The 22,700-nt window shown below is 33.8% G+C and overlaps 1 protein-coding gene across 3 annotated transcripts in view; it reads left to right on the forward strand.

The window, feature by feature from the left end:
* Nucleotides 1-2,594: 2,594 nt before the first annotated feature.
* Pms2 (mismatch repair endonuclease PMS2) overlaps nt 2,595-22,700 on the forward strand; it is a 46,753-nt gene continuing 26,647 nt past the window's right edge. Inside the window, exons 1-3 of one of the 3 annotated variants that reach the window (XM_072534918.1) lie at nt 2,688-2,844; nt 4,047-4,217; nt 20,662-20,821. In XM_072534918.1, coding sequence (XP_072391019.1) covers nt 20,686-20,821 — 136 coding nt within the window. In that variant the 5' untranslated portion in view covers nt 2,688-2,844; nt 4,047-4,217; nt 20,662-20,685. Of the gene's footprint in view, nt 2,845-4,046; nt 4,218-20,661; nt 20,822-22,700 lie in introns of all 3 variants that reach the window. The other 2 variants (XM_072534917.1, XM_072534919.1) reach the window with 2 other exon arrangements.

Below are 22,700 nucleotides of genomic sequence, written 5' to 3' on the forward strand. Positions count from 1 at the left end.
ATGATTCACAAGTGTCATTGTACGGGGTTGACCATTCACACCTAATAATATGGGTCCTAATAGACAAGATGTGGAAAGTGTTTTAAAGGTTGTCAGAAACTTTGTCCAAGGAGAAAACGCAAATGAAGAAGCATAAAACTGTTTCACATCTTTAGAAAATATGATAGATAGAATACTGGACAATTTAAAGCAGCCAAAAATGACAAAATAACTTTATACGCTTTATACATATTTAAAGAATACAGATTTGTTGTTTTAACGTATATCATTGACAATAAAAGTAAACAACTTTGTTTTAAAAACACCATTCAAACAATATTTATTAGCATCTTATATTGCTCCGAATGGCTTCACTATAGAAAGTTAATGTTTTAGAATACTACATATTCATATGTATGCACAGTATTATTGTTGTTGGATATAACGAGATCCGCTTATAACGAGGTAATTAGTCTGCCATTTCAGTTCTCATTATAGAGGGAGTCTACTGTATTAACAAATATTTTTTTCTACCATCGCAAACTTTTACGCACGCAAGGGTAGTATGCCAACATTTGATCATGACGATCAATGCCAGACATAAACTGATTATATTTGTCAATTGCCACCGGCTTTAATTTTTTTTTTCTCCTCTTTTATTTGTCGTCTCTGTCATTTTATTACCAAATTCAATACTTAAATATAGGGCATCTCGTTTATCTTTACATTTTCCAATGTGCACGTTATTATAAAAAAGGGATTTATTCTCACATTTCTTTAATTTTTGTTAAATAATTTCCTTTTGATTCGATTTTCGTCGTTTATCTAAAGTACCGGTACAATAAGTTCCCTGTTCAAGAAGTTTCACTGCAAGTTCATAACTATTGTAAAATCGGTCGGTCCATGTATATCGAATGTCCTAAATTAAACTACTCAGCACGTATTGTTTTACCCCTTATTTATGACGTTTGTTTTTATAGTCGCCCTCGCCAAGACACCATCGACTCGTCCAAAGAAAATTCTTTACCAGGAGTGTAAATTCCTTGCATTTTTTCGTTGAAGTGATCCACTATCCGGCGGATTTTGCACAGGCAATCTATGTTGTTATCATCATCAACCTGTATGCGTCCACTGCTGGACATGGTCTCCCTCAGCTCTTTCCATCTGTTTGTCTTGTGCGGCTTACATCCAGTTATTGCTGGTCGTTTCAGGTCACGCTTCAGGTCGTTAGTCCATCTAGTTAGTGGGCGTCCTCTGCTCCGTATTGCTTCTTGCCTTGGTCTCCACTCTAAAATACGTTTGTCCATCGGATGTCTGATAATCTGGCGACGTGTCGTCAACGAACTTGTTTTTGTTCTACGACGTATTTCTTCGTTTGGGATTCGGTCTCTCAGAGAGACACCCAACACCTTGTTCATATTAATCTTTAGTCCGACCTCCAAGGAAGCGTGATATAATTTTTCAAACATTATTGCATCATCCATACGATCGGCTATAAGAACGATGCCATCTGCAAATCTCAAATGACTGAGCTTATTTCCATTTATGATGATACCATGCTCGTTTAGACGTGTCTTCTGACAAGTATGTTATAAAAGCGTCGTGAATAGCTTTGGAGAGACTGTGTCTCCTTGCCGCACTCCTCGCTGAATACAGAATTTATTTGTTTCTTGTTCAGATAGTTTTTCGCTAGCTGTGGCATTTTGGTAGATATATTTGATTATGTTAGCGTAGCGATGGTCTATTCGGCATTATGTCAACACTTTTAACATTTTCTGGACGTACTGGAAAAAGATCAACATAGAATTTTGTGTACTCTTATTTATAAATGAACGCAAACGCATGACGGAACGTAAGTGAAACGCACTGCAACGGAAGAGTTCGCCAACTTTCATCTTTTACAGTGCGTTAAGCTGGATTTATAGTTTGACGCACTGTAAATGTAGACGCACTGGAAAAAGATCAACATAGAGTTTTGTGTACTCTTATTTATAAATGAACGTAAACGCATGACGGAACGTAAGTCAAACGCACTGCAACGGAAGAGTTGGCCAACTTTCATCTTTTACAGTGCGTTACTTGCGTCTGGCCAATCAAAAGGAAGAATTTTGTGCTGTCAACCAAAGTGAACTGTCTGGTACGCTCACCATTTTGTAAAGTTGTTTGTCAACATATTCGAATTTTGATTTTGTTGATTATTTGTTACAATTAATGTTAAGAATTTATGAAATAATAATAATAAATAATAAAAGGATATTATAGTATCATGGTCACCAACTCTAGCCACTGTTTCTACTCATGCGAAAAAATTCTACTCCGTCGATTTATAAATTGAAATAATATTTACAGTGCGTTTGTTACGTCTGCAGTGCGTCTACGTCTACAGTCCGTCAAACTATAAATCCAGCTTTACTTGCGTCTTGCGTCTGGCCAATCAAAAGGAAGAATTTTGTGCTGTCAACCAAAGGTGGCCGTATGACACTATTCATTTTCTTGTATCATTTCTCACAGTTGTTCGGTGATACGGCCTTAAAAAGTGTCTGCCCTCGAAGTAAAGTGGGTAAATTGTCAAGGACATAACCCAAAAAGAAGAAGAAGACGAAAAACGTTACATTAGGGGGGGGGGTACCCTGACTGGAAAATTACAAAATTTCAGGTTATGTATGGCAATGGCAGTAATGTCAGTTAATATAAAGTGATATAAACAATAATAATTAAAGCCGATGTTGAGAAATACGGATTTTTAAAACAGTAGATAATTATATCGCGAAAACAAGTATGGAAGAAAATTATACTGCAAGCATTAATGACCAAATAATAAAACCAATAAATAAAGATACTGTACACAAAATATGCTCTGGTCAGGTAATCGCATTTTTTTAAAATTTAGTTGATAGTTAAATCACAGTTTAACCACAAATGTTTTCAAACACAGTTTCCTTTTTTATACTATGGTTAAATGCTTAAATTTTTTTATTAGCCGAGTATTTTGTTTACACTTTTGAAATAACTACAATGTTTCTTGTGATGTTGTTTATACACATACAAAACATTTTAGAACCTTGTAGTAATGTACTTTGCGGCACATGTTTGTTCTAGTGTAATTTCGTTAATTTAAGATAATTTAAGATAATTTAAGATTTCAGTATACACCTATTTTGGTTTGTCATGTGTATACTTCTCCTTCTGACTTTCTGAGCCGTGACCACCCTGACCGAAAACCAACTGTTGTTGAATAAAGATGGTACCAAGGGGATATGTTTATTTTTTAATATATATTTCTAGGACCACTCCAGCAATATTATTGTCTATTCTCTTCAAAGAACTACTAATATTGTACTTTGTACTGTTTCATGGATGTCCTCAGTTTACTAACTGGATCATTGCCTGTTGTGCATAATTCACATTTTTGACAATATCCTGTTATGTCTTCTTCATAGTTTTTTCAATAGAGAATGATAGTATCCACCATGTATTATTGAAAATGTGTGTTCATTATCATTGCTCAAGATATTTAGTAGGTCATTTTCTAAAGGTATCTTTCCTGCTTTGTGGAAAAAAGGTATATTATGTCAGTTTTTAAATCAGTGGAAAGAAAGAATAGAAAAAATTATAGAGGAGTTTGCCTACAATCTTCAATTGCTAAGGTGTTTGACAACTTAGTAAGTTCTCATCTGTTTGGAAATTTATGGAGATAATTGAGGGGCTGAAAGAAAAAGTGCTACAAGTAACATTTTGTGGAAAAGTGAGATATTTATGTGCAAGAGTGGCTAGAGGATGTTGATATTTATTAATGTAAAAATGGTACAAGTACAAAACACACTACAGTACAGATATCTGTATGTGATAAGTAAAAGCTTTTGAAAATTTCTGGTAATTATTTTTCTGTATAAGTGGTACAAGTGCACTATCCTGATTTTATTCTAAACCTTATGTAGTTGTTTGGACAGTCACATTTTAAAAGTGTGCAGGGATATTAATACAATTTGTAAAATAGTCTTAAAATAATGCAAGGTTAGTCTTCAATGCGTTTTATAGATTAAGCTAAGTCTTGTTTTCCTTTTCAGAATCTCACAGTTATTCCAAATATGATAATGAGGAGACAAAAATGATAGTATAAGACAAGATAGTAGTAGTGATAGTAATCATGATCTACAAAACGTTGCATATGCTGAATTAAATGTGCCATTAAAAAAAAAGGGTAAAAAACGTTTGAGATATAGCAATTTAAATAACAGGCAAGTAAGAAAAAAAGGAATGCATAAATTTATATACATACTAAAGGAAAGAGCTTTACTATCAAATTGAAAAATGAAGGGTTTGTAAAATGTTTTTCTTAAAATCCTTGGATATAAGCAATGGATGTTATTTGAGAAATTTATTGATAAGGTAAAACAACATATTGATATGTTTCCAAAATATACCAGCCATTACACCAGATATTACAATCCCCATAGACGGACCTTCTAACTTAGAGCACTGTCAAGAAAATAACAAAACTCCTGTCAAGGAATGGTGGTTACAGGACACTCAATTTAATCTGCTGGAACTGAATATAAAGAACGGCATGACTCAGTAGGAAAGATCCTTCATCAAGCAATAGCTTTCAAACTTGGACTACTCCAAACAAACCATCTCATGTTACCAATAGATTCCTGAGATTATGCTTGAGAATGACAACTACAAGCTATACTGGGATCATATTGTGCTCACAGACCAAACAGTAGCACATAATAGACCAGATCTCGTACTAGTTAATAAACTAACGAGACAAACAGCACTATAACATGCAATAATCTGCATGTTAAATATAACAAAAAGATCACCAAGTTCAGAGATCTAGAAATACAAATTAAAGAGACAATAGAGAATGGAAACTACCCAGATGATACATACCTATTATTCTTTCTACTACTGGACTAATTCCGAAGAATCTCCTAGAAAACAAAAAGCTGGGTCTAAATGAACATCTATATAAGACCATGCAGAAAGCTGTGCTACTCTCAACGTCCAATATATATATATATATATATATATATATATATATATATATATATATATATATATATATATATATATATATATATATATATATATATATATATATATATATATATATATATATATATATATATATATATATATATATATATATATATATATATATATATATATATATATATATATATATATATATATATATATATATATATACAGTAGACTCCCTCTATAACGAGAACTGAAATGGCAGACTAATTACCTCGTTATAAGCGGATCTCGTTATATCCAACAACAATAATATTGTGCATACATATGAATATGTAGTTTTCTAAAACATTAACTTTCTATAGTGAAGCCATTCGAAGCAATATAAGTTGCTAATAAATATTGTTTGAATGGCGTTTTTAAAACAAAGTTGTTTACTTTTATTGTCAATGAAATGCATTAAAACAAAAAAGAGTTGTTTACTTTTACTGTCAATGATATAATGTTAAAACAAAAAATCTGTATTCTGTAAATATGTATAAAGCGTATAAAGTTATTTTGTCATTTTTGACTGCTTTAAATTGTCCAGTATTCTATCTATCATATTTTCTAAAGATGTGAAACAGTTTTATGCTTCTTCATTTGCGTTTTGTCCTTGGATAAAGTTTCTGACAACCTTTAAAACACTTTCCACATCTTGTCTATTAGGACCCATATTATTAGGTGTGAATGGTCAACCCAATACAATGACACTTGTGAATCATAAATTTTACATTTCCGACTAAGAATCATAAATTGTAAGAAGTTTATTGCGGGCGGCCCGCAGTTAAAAAGGGTATTTATTTATAGCTACGGCCGGGCCAAAACGTAAAAAACACGTTTTGCAATCTTATTTTCTCTCGTTATAAGCAAATTTAACTCGCTATAAAGGGTTATAGTTCAACAGAAATTTCACGGGACATCTAATGTACCTCGTTATAAGCGAAACCTCGTAATAACCGTGTTCGTTATAAAGGGAGTATACTGTATATATATATATATATATATATATATATATATATATATATATATATATATATACAGACTTTTTCGCAAACCTGTATATATTTTACAAACATATCTGGTAACAAAGCTTTCTTACAAGAGTTTACTAGCGGTAGCAGTGGTAGTCTTGGGTTTGTTTCACTAAACTCTTGTACAGCGCGTGCCATTTCGTTTACCAGCATATCACGGAACTAGTTATTGTCCTGCTATTTATTATCAATTTGAGTTTCTTGTATGAGAAGCTCAGGAATCTGTTCATTAGGGACACAGTCTACAACTAGCTGTTGGTTACACATCTCCTGTTCTACTTCGCTTCTGATCATATCGCCTGTAGTGTCTGGGATGAGATTATTTCCTATAATTACCCGGTATTGGTCTGCTAGTCGTTGTTCAGATACTTCCATTTCTGAGTTATTTTAGCAAAATTCGGCATACAGCTGTTGTCGATAGCCGATCGTTTCTTGATCTAGGTTTGTCACCTTATAATAAAAGCGCAAAATATTTTCATTCATGGACATGGTCCATTTCATGCGCTGCCTAAACATAAATTATCATTCACCATTTTCATGGGTGTGCATTTTATACATACTGCCAGTTGTCAGTTTTTGTTCCACGGCAGGTATCCCAGCTACCCTCTGGGTATTCACGCTACGAATACCCAGAGAGCATTTCCCATAAGCAGGGGGCCGCGCCTGATAGAAGAACTGACAAAAAACTCCCACAGGTTGGATAAAGGTTTTTATTTGGCTTTCAATATATAACACCCTGACAAGAAGTATCCTGACATATGGGTCCGAAAACTGGACAATAAACAAGAGAAATAGAGGTAGAATAAGAGCAGTAGAAATGGAGTTCCTGAGGAGAAGCTGTAGACTTACAAAAAGAGACAGAATTGAAAACGCAGAGATTAAACGGAGAATGGGAGTGCAATCAGACATAATCGACTATATAGAGGAGAAGAGACTATCCTGGTACGGCCACGTCAGAAGAGCGGACAGAGGACGCTGGATAAACAAAATCACAGAATGGAGCCCGATTGGAAGAAGAAAGAGAGGAAGACCCCGAAGGTCATTCAGAGATGAAATCGACGAGGCTATGGAGAAAAGAACCCTGCGAGATGGAGACTGGAATGACAGGGAAAATTGGAGAAAACGGTTGAGTGAAGGAAGACAGTGAAAACTGTGGAAATCCTTAGTAGTAGTAGTATTTGGCTTTCAAATACATACAATACACAAAATATATAAAATATGTACAGGGTTGCGAAAAAGTCTGGCAACAAGGCTTTATCTTTGAAAGAAATAAACTTAAAATTATGAAATTTTGGGATACTAAATGGCATTATATTCTGCATGTTTTACAGGATAACTAAGTTTGTATGACGTCATCCAGTTAGTATCCCAAAAATTTCATAATTTTAAGTTTATTTTTTGTAAAGATAAAGCTTTGTTGCCAGACTTTTTTGCAACGCTATATGCGTATAATACTAATAAGAAAGAAAAAATGCAGAAGATCCTTAAGTAAAGTATTAAAAATAGTAATCCGTGCAAGAGGAACCGAAGGTTGGACATTTGATAGTTGACCTTTGGAAATGTATTGCTGGTCTTAATCAAAATACACGACATCTTATTGCATTTAGTGATTCTTGTTCGGGACAATTGATTTGGGAATCATTGAAAAGTACAAAAAGCAAGTACCTTATATTTTTGTACCCAGTGATTGGATGAAGCTGTGAGAAACAGTCTAAGAAGTTTAAATGTGAAGAAATTAAGATGGAGCACTTCATTTCACTTAAAAACTTCACCCAATATATCCAGGAAAATATTAAAAATAATGATTAGAATAGGCAGATAAAATGGATTCATTTTAAGAAGAAAGAATTATTTCTTTCAAGAAGAAGAAAGAACAACTTATACAACTGTATAGTTCACCTATGACCCTGAAGTACAAAAAATGGAAGAATTTACAAGACCTACTATGCTATGTGCCACCAATTTACCATCAATTTTACAATCAGTTCAATCATACTGCGAAATAGGGAAAACAAGGTCAGAAAAAAAGTCAATGCAATCTGAAGAAAAAAAAAAGAGAAGGACAATGAAGATGCTATAGAGCTAGATGACAAATACAAAATACTTTTGTGTGGCTATGATAATGGGGAAAATATCTAGCTCAGTGGCTAGCAAGTTTATAAAATATCATTTCGTTGTTATTTTTTATGCATTGTTTGTTTAATTTTACCACTTTTACTACATATATATATACTACATATATATATATATATATATATATATATATATATATATATATATATATATATATATATATATATATATATATATATATATATATATATTTATGTATTATACCACATAGTGGTGTAGGGCGACAATACATTATAATACAATTCAATATTAATATCAAACTTAATCTTATTTGTAAACTTAACCATATTCTACTGTATATTTACATTATGTACAAATTTAACTGATTCCTTCTTATTTCTGGCCAGCGTCCTTGCTTCTGTCTATGTTATTCCGCTTTTTTAGATAATGTTTCCTAGGGTTCTATCCCATGTTTTTCGTAGTCTACCTTTCTTCTTTCTTCTTTGGGATTTTTCCAGCCAAATTTCTGATAGCAGTGTGTTTGTAGCATCTCTTAAACATATTCTCCATCGGTTCATGATTTCATTTTCTTCTGTGAGAAGTTCGCCAGTTTTATTCTTTATGTCTTCTATTTTTTCTTTTCTCGTTGTGATTTTTAAACTACATAGAACAGTTTCTGATTCTCTTATTTTCTCCAAATTATGTCCATATGTCCTTTTTTTGCTTGTGTAACAAATTCTTCTGTTAATCTTCTATATTTTTTATTTTGTTTCATTTTGTAAGTATATCCAAGCAATTTCTTTCTTGTAATTTAATGTTTTACTTCTTCATTCCACCATGCAGTTTGCTTTTTTTTATTGCTCTTCTTACTTGTTCCACATACTTCTGTCGCTGTATTTATTATAACCTCTTTGAAGTAGTTCCATAGTTGTTCTATGTTTCGACCCTCTATCTTTTCTTTAGTATTTCCTAGCTTTTGATTTATGGTCATCTGGTACTTCTCAGTAATTTCTTTATTTCTTAATTGATATGACGTAATAGTTTCATATTCTTGTTTCATTTCTTGCAGTTTGTTAATGTTATTTTTATCTGACTTATTTTGTTTTATTTTCATTACTACTAAATAGTGGTCATTTCCTATTTCTGGATTCCTTCTAATTTTGTGTCTATTACGTTTCTCCTGTTATTTTTTTCTACTGACATGTAATTAGTTATCGATTTCTCTTCTCAACTTTTAACTTCTCTTGTGTTCCGTGACCAATGCTAATTCTTCCCAGAATTTATCCTTATTATAAGGCCGCTGGTACAACGGTTTAACGTCCGCCTCTGGTTATTTGTCAAAAAAGTTGACGTTTTTCAATCGTCTAGTTGTTTTTACTTTGATAAATGTTCGCAAAAATATTTATACAATTATACACAAGCAGAATGGTACGTATTCTAGCCGACAAAGTAGCAGCTGTCTTAATTTGTGAAATTAGAAATAATTTCCATGCAGTGGAGTGTCTTTTTATTGAGAGGTAACCCGATTGCTCTGTATCGAGGACAGTTGAGGGAGCTTCTTCTGAAGTTTGAAGAACTAGGTACAAGATGCCAAACGATTTGGTCGACCTAAAATTAGTGATGACAAAAAAATTACATAATTGCAGAAATGGTAGTGAACACTATTTCTTCTACAACCCAAGTTGCGTCTATCTGTGGAATCAGTCAAAGGACATTACACTGAGTGTTGGCTAAAAACAAATTTCATCCATACAAATTAAAAATTGTGCTCCAGCTTTCAGATGATGAACCCGACTAAAGACTAGAATTCTGTGAAAATATGTCCAATCAAATTAACCAATAGCCAGATTACATAAAATTTGTTTTAGTGACGAAAGTTCTCTTTCCCCTTAATGGAAATGTTAATACACACAATTGAGTTATTAGAGTGACACAAATCCTCACGTCTTTCGGGAAAAATATACTCAATTTCCAGAAAAAGAAAATGTTTGGGCAGGTATTTTGGGAAACCACATAGTTGGGCCTGTTTTCTCAATGCTAACTTAACCGGTGAAGTTTATCTGGAGATGTTACAAAGCGCAATTAAGCCATTAATTCTTTAAATTCCGGAACAAAATCCAAATGAATTCAGTAACTTGGAAATAACGTTTCAATAAGGTGGTGCTACTGTACACTACTGTACTGTATAAGAACTGGTTCTTAAATCATTATTAATTAAATCCGAAACTACAATTTATTCATCAAAATAAGCTTAAACCTAAGCAAAATTAGTATGATTGGATAGGTATTTTCAATACCTTTCAAACGAGATATCATTTGTCATACGGTCCCATTTAAAATTATCGGTCACAGTGGATCTGTAACGTCATCTATGACTATTACATCATCTGTTATGACTATTTGTGAAGCGTCTATGTCCGTTTATTTCCTCCCTCCAAATTTCACTACTATAAGCATAACCGTTCAAAAGATACGAGAGGGGGAGGAGACGTTTGGTTAGCACTGTATGTGCATATTTACATACATACATACACACATAAATACATATGTACCTACTATACAAAGATAACAGAAAAAATAAATCTTATAAGTGAAAACTACCTTTTAAATTTCATAAAAAGATACATAACAGAAAAAACAGATTTCTTCGTAAATAAACTTCTATACTACATAAGAAAAAAACTACATGGGTATACTTCATTCCCTTAGCTCGGACATATTTTGACAGATTCATTGTCGGAAACCTACAACACAACAATTCCTACTTCTCAGTATTAATAGCTCAAGTATCCTACTATTGCAGACTTCTTTCTTTAAAAAAAGAAGAATTATTCTAAATAGTGGAAGTGTATACTAAACCCATCAAATTTTGGGTAGTATATATTTAAAAAATATATTTTAGTTGTTATAATTTAACATAACTATTTATTATATGGTGCAGATAAATAAATATTGATTATCGGTAATTCACAAAGTTCTATTTTATTTACTATTTAGTTTGTTTACTATTAATATTGGCTAGGAGTACGTGTGCTTGGTTGTATAGTAATTTCCAGCCACTTTTAGTCTGTCAAAAAGTAACTAACTCGCAAAAAAATAATTACTAAATTCACTAGACAGTTCGGACTGGGAATAGCGAACCGAGTATATGTAGATTAACTTATATAACCTGTGTCCTTTGATTTTTTAAATCTGACATATTCTTAAGTTCAAAATGTCGACAAGGTCAACTGATAAAAATCACTCTATCACTTCAGCCTCCCCTGTAACCAGAATACCGTCGTTATTCTTTATAACAGTTCCAACTCTTGGTTGAAAACCATTTTTTATATTTTTTACTTCCCGAAAGAAATGGCCTTCTAACCTCTAACTCTTAGAGAATATTTTGTTCATATACATTTTTGGACCTTATTTACCTCCTTGGGATGATGCATTCAGCATTGCCGAGCTTGTTAAACTAATTTTAAGACACTCTCGCATTAGTCATCAATTCAGTTCTTCTTTTTAGTATTCTTGTTCTAAAAACAACCTGTATAATATTGTAATCGTATAGTTATTTTATCAAATTGTGCGCTCAGGTCGTCAGCTATCGTGTTAACGTGTGTGCGACTGATTTCCTACATCAGGGACCCGTCCTCCCCTCGTTATATAACTTAGGACAGACAGTGCCAATTTGCCTCTCGGCAAGTGAAGGCCGGGTGTGTGTGATCCCGAAAAGTGCGTGGTGCGTAAGTGATAAATGCGTTTGTAAACCCGGTGTTTTGTGTTAAACGTATATCAGTTTGTTTCTCTCAATTCTATGTATCTCTGTTACTGCCTCCCAGCACTGTAAAGCTAATGATATTTGTATAACTCTTTTTAGTATTATCAGAATTGCGATAATTATCAATGTTGAATTAGCCCTTAAGTTCACTATAAATAAATCAACATTCTTAGATTTATCGCTCTTCGCCGGCCGGTATCAAGTAAAATTGCTGACAAGAAACATGTGATGTGACTATGGATTTATGGATTTTTTACGATTCATTTCTATTTGGTGAGTTCGTTCCAAGATACAGACATTATTTTCCGAGACTCTTGTTTATTATACGGGGTGGACTAAGCTGTGTTTTAGACTCTAAAATTTTTTATTTCTCGTGTATCTCTCATAGATAAATATCTCGCAAAGCTTTCGATACACCTCTAACCGCAATGGATCAATTGAAGAAACAACGCAAACCATTGAAATCAAAAATCTCTCGTATCTCTAATTGGTTAAGGGATAACTCTGCTCAAGAAACGGATCCCTTGCAGTTCCAACTCCGTCGTACTGAACTAACGAATTGTTACGCCAAATATGATGACCTCATGGATCAGATTGAGGAACTGGACGAAGCAAACACTGAAGAACGCGATAGGGAAGAAATTGAAGAAAAATACTTCTCAACTCTAGCAGGTCTTCAACATAGAATGGAGATGCTCCAACCTCTTTCACACCAGTCCAGTTCCACTTCTCCACGTTTAGCTAGTGCTAAAGTGACTCTTCCCGAAATTAAAATTCAAACTTTCTCAGGATGCTTCTCAGAATGGAGTGCATTCTATCAGCTCTTCGAGACGTTAATTATTAATAACCCGGAACTCAACAACGTCCAGCGTTTTGTTTATCTCAAATCTTTTCTACGCAACGAACCTCTCCAGTTGGTAGAAAACATCCAAGTTTTAGAAGAAAACTTCCAAATCGCGTTAGACACTCTTCGAAATCGCTACGAAAACAAATTGCGCGTAATTAGTTTGCATATACAGCGTCTTTTGAAAGTTCCATCCTTAGTCAAAACTAATGCAAAGGCCTTACGTGAATTTTTGGTCACCGCAAAACAGACCTTACTCGCGCTAAAAAATATGAATGTACCCATCGAGCATTGGGATCTCTTATTAATAGAAATATTTTTGCAAAAAGTGGACTTTACTACTCACCGGTCTTTCGAATACGAATTAGGGTCAAAAGATATTCCCACGCTAAATCAATTCTTTGATTTTTTAGAAAAAAAGTGTGACATTATGGAAAAGTTAAACTCCTCAGATAATAACGATAAAAAAGTTATTAAAACTCACTCTAAAACGGTTCTCTTCTCTTCGGCAAGTAATAAAAATAACTCGTACTCCAAAACATGCGTATTTTGTAATAATGCTACACACACTATTTATGCATGCACAAAATTTGCTAATCTTTTCTTACAGGATAAGTATAAATTTGTTAATGAAAACAAACTATGTCGCAACTGTTTAGGAACTAAACACTTTTCTCAAAATTGTTCGTCTCAACGTTCATGTAGTATATGCAAGAAATGGCATCACACACTCTTGCACAATGACCATGAAAATAGCTCTTCTTCTAATAGATCTTTTCAACGACAAAATCACGCAACCTCTCGCAATGTACAAAACACTTGGTCTGATGGTGAAGCCGGTCCAAGTAATTCTGTCTCTCTCTCTGAATCTCAAACTTCTCAGGTCTCAAATGTGATGACTTCTCTCTCTGCTCTGTCAATAAAGCAGGATGTTCTGCTGGCAACCGCTCTAGTCACTATTTATTCAAAGCATGGCGTACCCATACACGCTAGATGTATTTTAGATAGTGGATCTCAGTCGTCATTTGTCTCTAAAGATTTGGTTCAAAAATTAAATCTCTCTCCTTACAGCAAAAGGTTACAAATCTCTACCATCTCTGAACATAGTTCATTCTCGAACAAAATGGTCGATCTAGAAATTTTTCCATACAAAAGAAATGGTAATGGTTTCAAAATCTCCTGTGCTATTTTAGACAACATAACTTGTAGACTCCCCCAGTTATCCATAAACAGAAGTAAATTGAATATCCCCTCTACAGTCACTCTCGCAGATCCCACCTACTCTGTCCCTGGAAATATAGATCTTCTTCTTGCCAGTGACATATATAGCGAGTTGTTATCGGATGGTTTAATACGTTTAGGTAAAGGACTCCCTGTTCTCCAGAACACACACTTAGGGTACATTATGTTTGGTTCTTTACCTCCTTACGCACTTCACAAAGGAATTTATCGCTCACAGTTGTCCCCTACACAGTCAAATGTCTCTTTATTTGTCCAGTCCATATCTGAGGAAGATAAGCTCGATAATATAATTCGACAATTCTTCGAAGTCGAAGAAGTGACCCCCTCTGTTAAAATCCCCTCCTCTGAGGATCTGGCTGAACAAATATTCACTGAAACAACTCAAATTCTACCTTCTGGTCGGTTTCAGGTAAAGCTTCCTCTCATTTCCGAAACAGCACATAAAATGCTGGGCAATTCTTACAATATGGCTAGGAAAAGGTTTATTAGTTTAGAAAATAAACTCTTAAAACACGAAAATGTATACTCTCAATATAAAGCATTCATCAATGAATATGTTTCTCTTGGACATGCCAAAAAGGTTCCTATTTCTCTCACAAATGTGCACTTAAAAAATAAATACTTTTTACCTCATCACTCTGTCATAAAAGAAGAATCATTAACTACCAAATTACGGGTGGTTTTTGACGGCTCCATGAAAAGTTCCAGTGGCTATTCTTTTAATGACATCCTGTTGAAAGGAAAAACTCTTCAGCCTGAACTTTTCGACATTCTCCTTCGCTTTAGATTGTATACCTATGTCTTCACTTCCGATATACAAAAAATGTACAGGCAGGTACAAATTCATCCTGATCACACATTCCTGCAGAATATCCTCTGGCGGGATTCTCCAGAACAGGACATCGAATGTCTTGAGCTTCAAACCGTAACTTATGAAACAAAAAGCGCAAGCTTTCAAAGTACTCGTTTGATGGAATTAGCTAAAACTCATCAAAACAACTACCCATTGGCCTCCGATGCTCTCTTAACAGGCTGCTATGTAGATGACATTCTATATGGGGCCAATGACACGCAAACTCTTCTTAAGGCTCATAATGAGATAACTGACCTACTTAACAAGGCATGCATTTCTCTTCATAAATGGTGCTCAAAATTCAAAAATGTTTTTGGAAAATGTTTCTACTCTCTCTACAAACTCTGCCTATGTTATTTCACCAGAGAATGCTTCTAATAAGGTTTTAGGTCTCTGTTGGAACCCCAGTACTAATACATTTTCAATTTCTGTACCTCAATTATCAATAAAGGATAATTACACAAAAAGGGAAGTACTCTCTATTATCGCTCAAATTTTTGATCCACAAGGGCTCATTAATCCCGTAACTGTTCTTGCTAAAATTATTGTGCAAAAAATTTGGATTTCTAAAATTAATTGGAATGACTCCGTGGATTCAAATATTTTAAATGAATGGTTGAAGTTTATAACTGATCTCGCTGCTCTCAAAGACATAAGCATACCCAGATGTCTTTTCTCATGTCATGAAATTTCTTCTATTGAAATTCATTCTTTTTCTGACGCAAGTTTGAAAGCATATGCTGCTTGTTGTTATATACGGGTTATCTACAAATCAAAAAATGTCTCGTGTTCTCTCATTACTTCGAAAAGTCGTATTGCTCCTCTAAAGACCATAACGCTTCCAAGGCTGGAACTTATGGGTGCTTTATTGGCTAGCAAGCTCACCACAAGGGTGGTTGATATCATAAAGGATAAATTGCCCTCTATTGCCTCTATAAACATGTGGAGCGATTCTGAGATAGTTTTGTCATGGCTCAGATCACATCACTCCAAATGGAATCAATTTGTCGCCAACAGGGTAGCTCAAATTCAAGAAAATTCTTCTCACTCTCATTGGATACACGTAAAGTCTAAAGACAACCCTGCTGACATCCTCTCCAGAGGAATGATGCCCTCTAACATACTCAACTCCACTGGTTTCACGGTCCTCAGTTTTTGCAAACATTTGACCTAAAGTTGTCTGAATATAGTCCGAAGTTTAATTCTGATAAATTACCTGAAGAAAGAAAAATTGTTCTTCACACTCGAAGTGCTCAATTTGATTTCTTTGTCATGCTTTCTGAAAGGTTCTCCAGTTTCACGAAATATGTAAGGACTATAGCTTATGTACTCAGATTTGGTAATAACGCAAAGGCTGGCACTCAAAAATTATCCGGTGCACTTGAAGTATCTGAACTTCAAAATGCCGAAATGAAAATTATAAAATTATTGCAAAACTCAAGTTTCTCCTCAGAAATTGCTGATCTCAAAGGCAATAAGATTATTTCTAATAAGTCTGTCTTACAATTTGCTCCTTTTCTTGACAAAAATGAAATGCTCCGTGTAGGTGGACGTCTTAGGTATTCCGAAGTTACCTTTGATCAAAAATGTCCTCTCCTCCTCCCCCCGAAAAATCATGTTGTTCGTCTAATTCTCAAAAAAGAACATCTTAGGCTCCATCATGCAGGTCCTCAGAATACTCTCTCTCAAATTCGCCTTAGATATTGGCCCTTGAATGGTCTACGGGAGATTAAGAGGATAGTCCATGAATGTCCTGTTTGTTTCAAGTTTAATGCCAAACCCTTAGCTCAAATCATGTCTGATTTACCTAAGGAACGCTTATGCTCTGCTCAAGTTTTTGCTCATGTAGGTTTGGATTTTGGTGGTCCCTTTCTAATAAAGGCCTCTACTTCGTAAAAGTCCCTTGATAAAGTCATACATAGATCTATTTGTCTGTATGTCCACACGTGCGGTTCATATAGAATTAGTCAGTGGGCTCACAACAGAAGCGTTTCTTCTTACTCTCAAGCGCTTTATCAGTCGAAGAGGTCTCCCTCAGACTATATTCTCTGATAATGCGACAAACTTTCTTGGGGCTAAAAATCAGTTATTCGAACTCTATAATTTCTTGAAAAATAAGGAAACTAACTCTTCTATTCAGGCATTTTTAGCCTCCTCTCAAATTCGGTGGAAAACAATACCACCTCGATCTCCTCATCATGGAGGACTCTGGGAGAGCGCTATAAAGAGCGCTAAACATCATATCTATAGATTGTTGGGCAATCTCAAAATTACATTCGAGGAATTCAGTACCGTGCTTACCCAAATTGAAGCCGTACTTAATTCTCGGCCCATTTGTGACCTCTCTAATGATCCCTCCGATTTCACATATCTTACCCCTGGTCACTTCCTAATTGGAAGGTCTCTCACCTCGCTACACGACCAGGAGTATACATCTATCCCGGAAAATAGACTTAGCATCTGGCAAAATCTCTCTAAGCTCCAGCAACTTTTTTGGAAAAAGTGGTCGACTGATTATCTGAATCGACTTCAAAATCGTCCGAAATGGTTTCTCCCATTCAAAAATTTAGAACCCAATGACCTTGTGTTAGTTAAAGAAGATAATCTCCCTCCTCTCTACTGGTCATTGGCACGAGTGATGGATGTCTTTCCGGGTAAAGATGGCCGAGTGAGAATTGCATCTGTTAAAACTAAGGATGGGATTTTCAAACGCACGATAACAAAATTGTGTCCCCTTCCTAGTGAAGGATTATGTTAATGTTATTAGGTTTAGTACTTTTACTCATATGTTGTTTGTATACTATTACTCATATTGTTTTTTTTATGTACTCTTTTCTTTTTAATGCTTTTTATAATGTTAAAGCTAGTGCTTCAACTGGGGGCAGTATGTTGTAAAAACAACCTGTATAATATTGTAATCGTATAGTTATTTTATCAAATTGTGCGCTCAGGTCGTCAGCTATCGTGTTAACGTGTGTGCGACTGATTTCCTACATCAGGGACCCGTCCTCCCCTCGTTATATAACTTAGGACAGACAGTGCCAATTTGCCTCTCGGCAAGTGAAGGCCGGGTGTGTGTGATCCCGAAAAGTGCGTGGTGCGTAAGTGATAAATGCGCTTGTAAACCCGGTGTTTTGTGTTAAACGTATATCAGTTTGTTTCTCTCAATTCTATGTATCTCTGTTACTGCCTCCCAGCACTGTAAAGCTAATGATATTTGTATAACTCTTTTTAGTATTATCAGAATTGCGATAATTATCAATGTTGAATTAGCCCTTAAGTTCACTATAAATAAATCGAAGGAAAAATACATTTTAATTGTTTTATTGCTTCAGTGGTCCTTGATATACCTTGATATGATATACTGGACCGGCACCTGATTTCCTTTTCTAATTGTTCAACGGTTCAAATTTGAAGAACTGTAAGGATGTAGAAGGAAATATCTTAAATGGTATGACCTCAATCTTAAACATATGGATTGCATTTTTCGATGCAAAATTTAATGATTATCATATCGAAAAAGCAGATAACACCCTAGCAGATCGAAATGATTGTAAATAGGAAAATCCAACTGTATCAACTGTAACTGTAATCACCAACAGGAAAATGAAATTTCTGTAGTTGGCTGAATATCATGAATCATAAAAACTTTTATTTAAAAAATCCTTTATAAAAGGTATATATAAATGATTGAAATTTATTTAACTCAAACGAAAGATTACCTACTGTTAGGCTAGAATTAAAGCTATTAAAAAGCTTAAAAATAATAAATCATCAGGAACTGATCAAATTTGCAGTGAGCTCTACAAGAATAATGGTGACGCCCTGCTACAGACACTGCATAAACTTTTTCTTCTTTTCTGGCGAAGTTCTGAATGGATTTAAGGCGTGGTATGCCCGTTACATAAAAAAGGCGACCAGCTCCAGTATGACAACTACAGAGGTATAACCCTGTTAAAAGCTGCTTAAAAAATACTTGCAAATATACTTTACGAAAGACTACAACTTTACACATTGGGCATAGTTGGAAAATACCAGCATCACTTAAAAAAAATCAACAATTGACAAGATTGATTCGATAAGACATCGCCGAGCAAACAGAATTTTACATTGAAACATCACCAATTCGTCGACTCCAAGGCCGTACACGACAGTGTCAAGAGAACACTACTAGACCAATTAATACGTGAGTTTGGTATACCAGAAAAACTTATCCGTCTGACGAGAATGACAATGTCTAACTTAAAAGTCAGTGTTAGGATACATGGAGAGAATTCTAGAACCTTTGAGACAAGGGATGGACTCAGACAAAGTAATGCTCTGGCTTGCCTCCTATTTAATATTGATTTGGAAAAAGCAGTCTAAGACACACGAATTACGAATTAGAGACGCGGTACTATTTACAATAGATCGATACAAATCTTAGCATACGCAGATGACATTGACATAATAGGGCGTAGCAAGCGGGATGTTGAGCAATATTTCGGCGAAACAGGCCTGTCTAGTCATCAACGAAGACAAAACCAAGTACATGGTTAATAGAGATCCTATACCAAATGAGGAACGACCAACAGTCTTTGGAAGTTATATCAAAGAAGAATTAAAATTATTATATAAAAAACGGCTGTCGTCACATATGGGACAAACATGTGGATATTTGGAGCTATAATTTGCATAAAGGGCAGTGGCGCAAAAGATATAATTTCGAATTATACCAACTCTTTAATGAACTAGACGATAACGTACATTAAAGGAACACCTATAGGAAGAAGAAGCAAAGGCCGACCGCGAATTAGGTTGTTAGATGGATTTGAAACAGACTTAGAGATATTAAAAATCAGATGGTAAGAGGTGCCCAGAAACCGAACAGAATGGGACACAAGGGATTGCCGAGCCAAAGATGATGATGATGACAACCATTTGCAAATAATGACACATTTTTAAAGAATACACATGTTTAAAATAAATTAACGAATATTGAATTTAATTCAAATAATATTTTAATAAAATCAATAGAAAGCAAATACCACTATTAGCAAGTCACTAACTATCGAGGATAAATCATTTATGTTTTAGAATAACATTCATATAAAATCGGGAGTTTGATATTAATCATATGAAATATCTTATAATAAAGTCGTCCCAGAAATACAAATGAAAAATATTGACAGTAAATTCATCTACTTTAAAATGTATAATAAATGTCTCTGAATCGTCCATATGAATGAGTCAGATAAAATTAAATTATTAGAAGAATGTTTTTACTAATTAACAAAAGTGAAAGTGGGGCTTATTTACAATAAAAACAGTAACTTGTATTGATATCACAAGAAAATAGCTTCAGAAGAGTATTATTTTTTTTTTATTTTAATCCCATTACCAGTAAATTATGTGGACTATATTTTTACGAAATCAATAATTTTGTAATTATTAAGAGCGTAGGCGCAAAATTTCGGGCCAAGGCTTTTTAAATGCATTCATTTTTTTCGAATCATGAGAAAACTAATAAGTATTGTTGAAAAATTTAAACGCAGAATGAAAGATTACATTATTACTGAGGGCCAAAAGTCCCTAAAAACTTCTATAATGTTTATTTTAATAAGTTACAGGGGTGAAAAAGAGGAGAAAATTTAGTGTAATTTTTAATTTCAAATATCTCATTCAAAAAAACTTTTTGTTTATTCTAAGGGACTTTCGGCCCTCAGTAATAATGCAATCTTTCATTCTGCATTAAAATTTTTTTAAAACATTTATTAGTATACTCAGGATTCGAAAAAAAATGAATGCTTATATGAATATTATTTATGCTTATACCACCCAGTGTTTTATTTTTTTAATATTTATATAGGTTGTGTTAAGTTTGGCAGTCGCCATGAAAGAATTAGTGGAAAACTCCCTTGATGCAGGTGCCACTATTATAGACATAAATTTAAAAGAATATGGCTCTGAATTACTTGAAGTAATTGACAATGCTAGCGGAGTTAAGGCTGAAAACTTTGAATCATTAAGTAAGTAAAATAGTTTTTAATTTTCTAATAAATTTCCTTAATTTTTAATCCAATCTTGAATTTAGTTGAAAAAACACTTTCGAAAACAAAATTACTTTTATATTCATACAACTTAAATTGTTTTTACCGTTCAAATTCAACGGAATGCAATCTCTTTTCAGATTCAGATATTATTCTTTTCACGAACAGGAACAAAGTGACTGTTCGCCGCTTTCAAAATTCCATCAAACATCCTACCATTCTCTTTTTCCAACGAATCACATTTTAGTATTTCAAACACACTAGTAGAATTCCCAATTCTTCAGAAATCCATCCAATTTATAATGTTCTGGTTCTCGATATATCTCCCATAAAAGACAGTTCTCCGGAAGAGTTCTCATTATATGATGGATTTGGTCGTTTTTTTCTAGATAGGTGGTGGGATCGTTTGGGACTCGTTTCTATTCTGTGGAATTGAGAAGTTCGCACATTTTGTCAAAATAATTAGAAGAGTTGAGAACGACGGTGGTATTACCTTTGTCGGCTAGATGGAACAACGTCTTGGTTGTTATAAAAAACTATTTCTTTCTAAGCGCGGTTCTTTCCGAGAACTTAGTTATTTTCATTTACCTGACCGCGGAAATTTATCCGAACATATATAATTATATATATATATATATATATATATATATATATATATATATATATATATATATATAATATATATATATATATATATATATATATATATATATATATATACAAGGTGGTCCAGAATTATGTACATTCATTTCTAGAGCTCATAGTACGTCCAAAAATAAGGGTACTTCTTTATGTACACTTTTTTATAAAACTGAATAATAAGGGAGATACAACCCTTTAAAGGGGTGAATTGAAATTCTTATTTTTTCAAATATCTTCCAAACGGTTTTGAATACGGAGTTCATATTTTGGGAGTGATTATAAGACATTAGGATAATTAATTTCATGTCACCACCTACCACATCCTATATTAATACAGGGTAGTTTTGGAGGGTAAGTGGGGGTTATTGCGTCACATGTTTTTTAATTTTTATATATTTTAAAAAAATATTTTAAAAATTGTTTCCTTAGACTTTTCTACGCTAAAAAGGTGCTCTTGTAATATTTCGATAGATATCACCGTTTTCGATTTATTTAAACTCGAAGGTATACATGTATTTTATTGTAATCATTACATTTCTTAATATTCATCAAGTATGCTTTGGAATTGACACTTGTGTTAGCAATAATATTACAAATTAATGGAAGACTTAATTAATACTCAACAATAATCAACTCTTAAAACTCACCAAATTTCATTTGTATATATCAACCGGTTTCAGCGCAATAAATAAATCGTTAGTTTGTAAGAAAAAATTCAACACCCTGTATCTCTGAAAAGGAAGCATTTGCGGGCTTATAAAAAGTTTATATAGCAAACTGTCATTATTTTTCATGCAAAATAACTCCCTGAAGTTAGTTGCACGTATTTACTAAACTCTGTAATTTTACAAATATGTATTATTCAAAAGGACTAAAAACCGATACTTTGAACCTCTGTAACTCAGAAACAATTGATTTCTGAGTCTTGGCGCACTGTTAACTTTTGATCAGCATGACCTGTAAATTTTCAGCCGATTTAACTGAAACCACTTTTACATATGAAAAGTGCAGGGATTTTTTGTATATCTGGGTTTCTTCATAATCAACTCTGCACCCAAGAAATCAAAAGAATATTAGCAATGACCAAGGTAGCAACGACAAAACTCACCAAAATTGAAAAATCACATCAACATACATACAATCATTAAGCTTGTAAAAACAATCATCTTCTCCATTTTTTTTATAAGTGTCTGAATGCTGCTCCTTAAAGGTAGTT

The sequence above is a fragment of the Diabrotica undecimpunctata genome, chromosome 6 (genome assembly GCF_040954645.1).
Source record: "Diabrotica undecimpunctata isolate CICGRU chromosome 6, icDiaUnde3, whole genome shotgun sequence".
Lineage (NCBI taxonomy): Eukaryota > Metazoa > Arthropoda > Insecta > Coleoptera > Chrysomelidae > Diabrotica > Diabrotica undecimpunctata.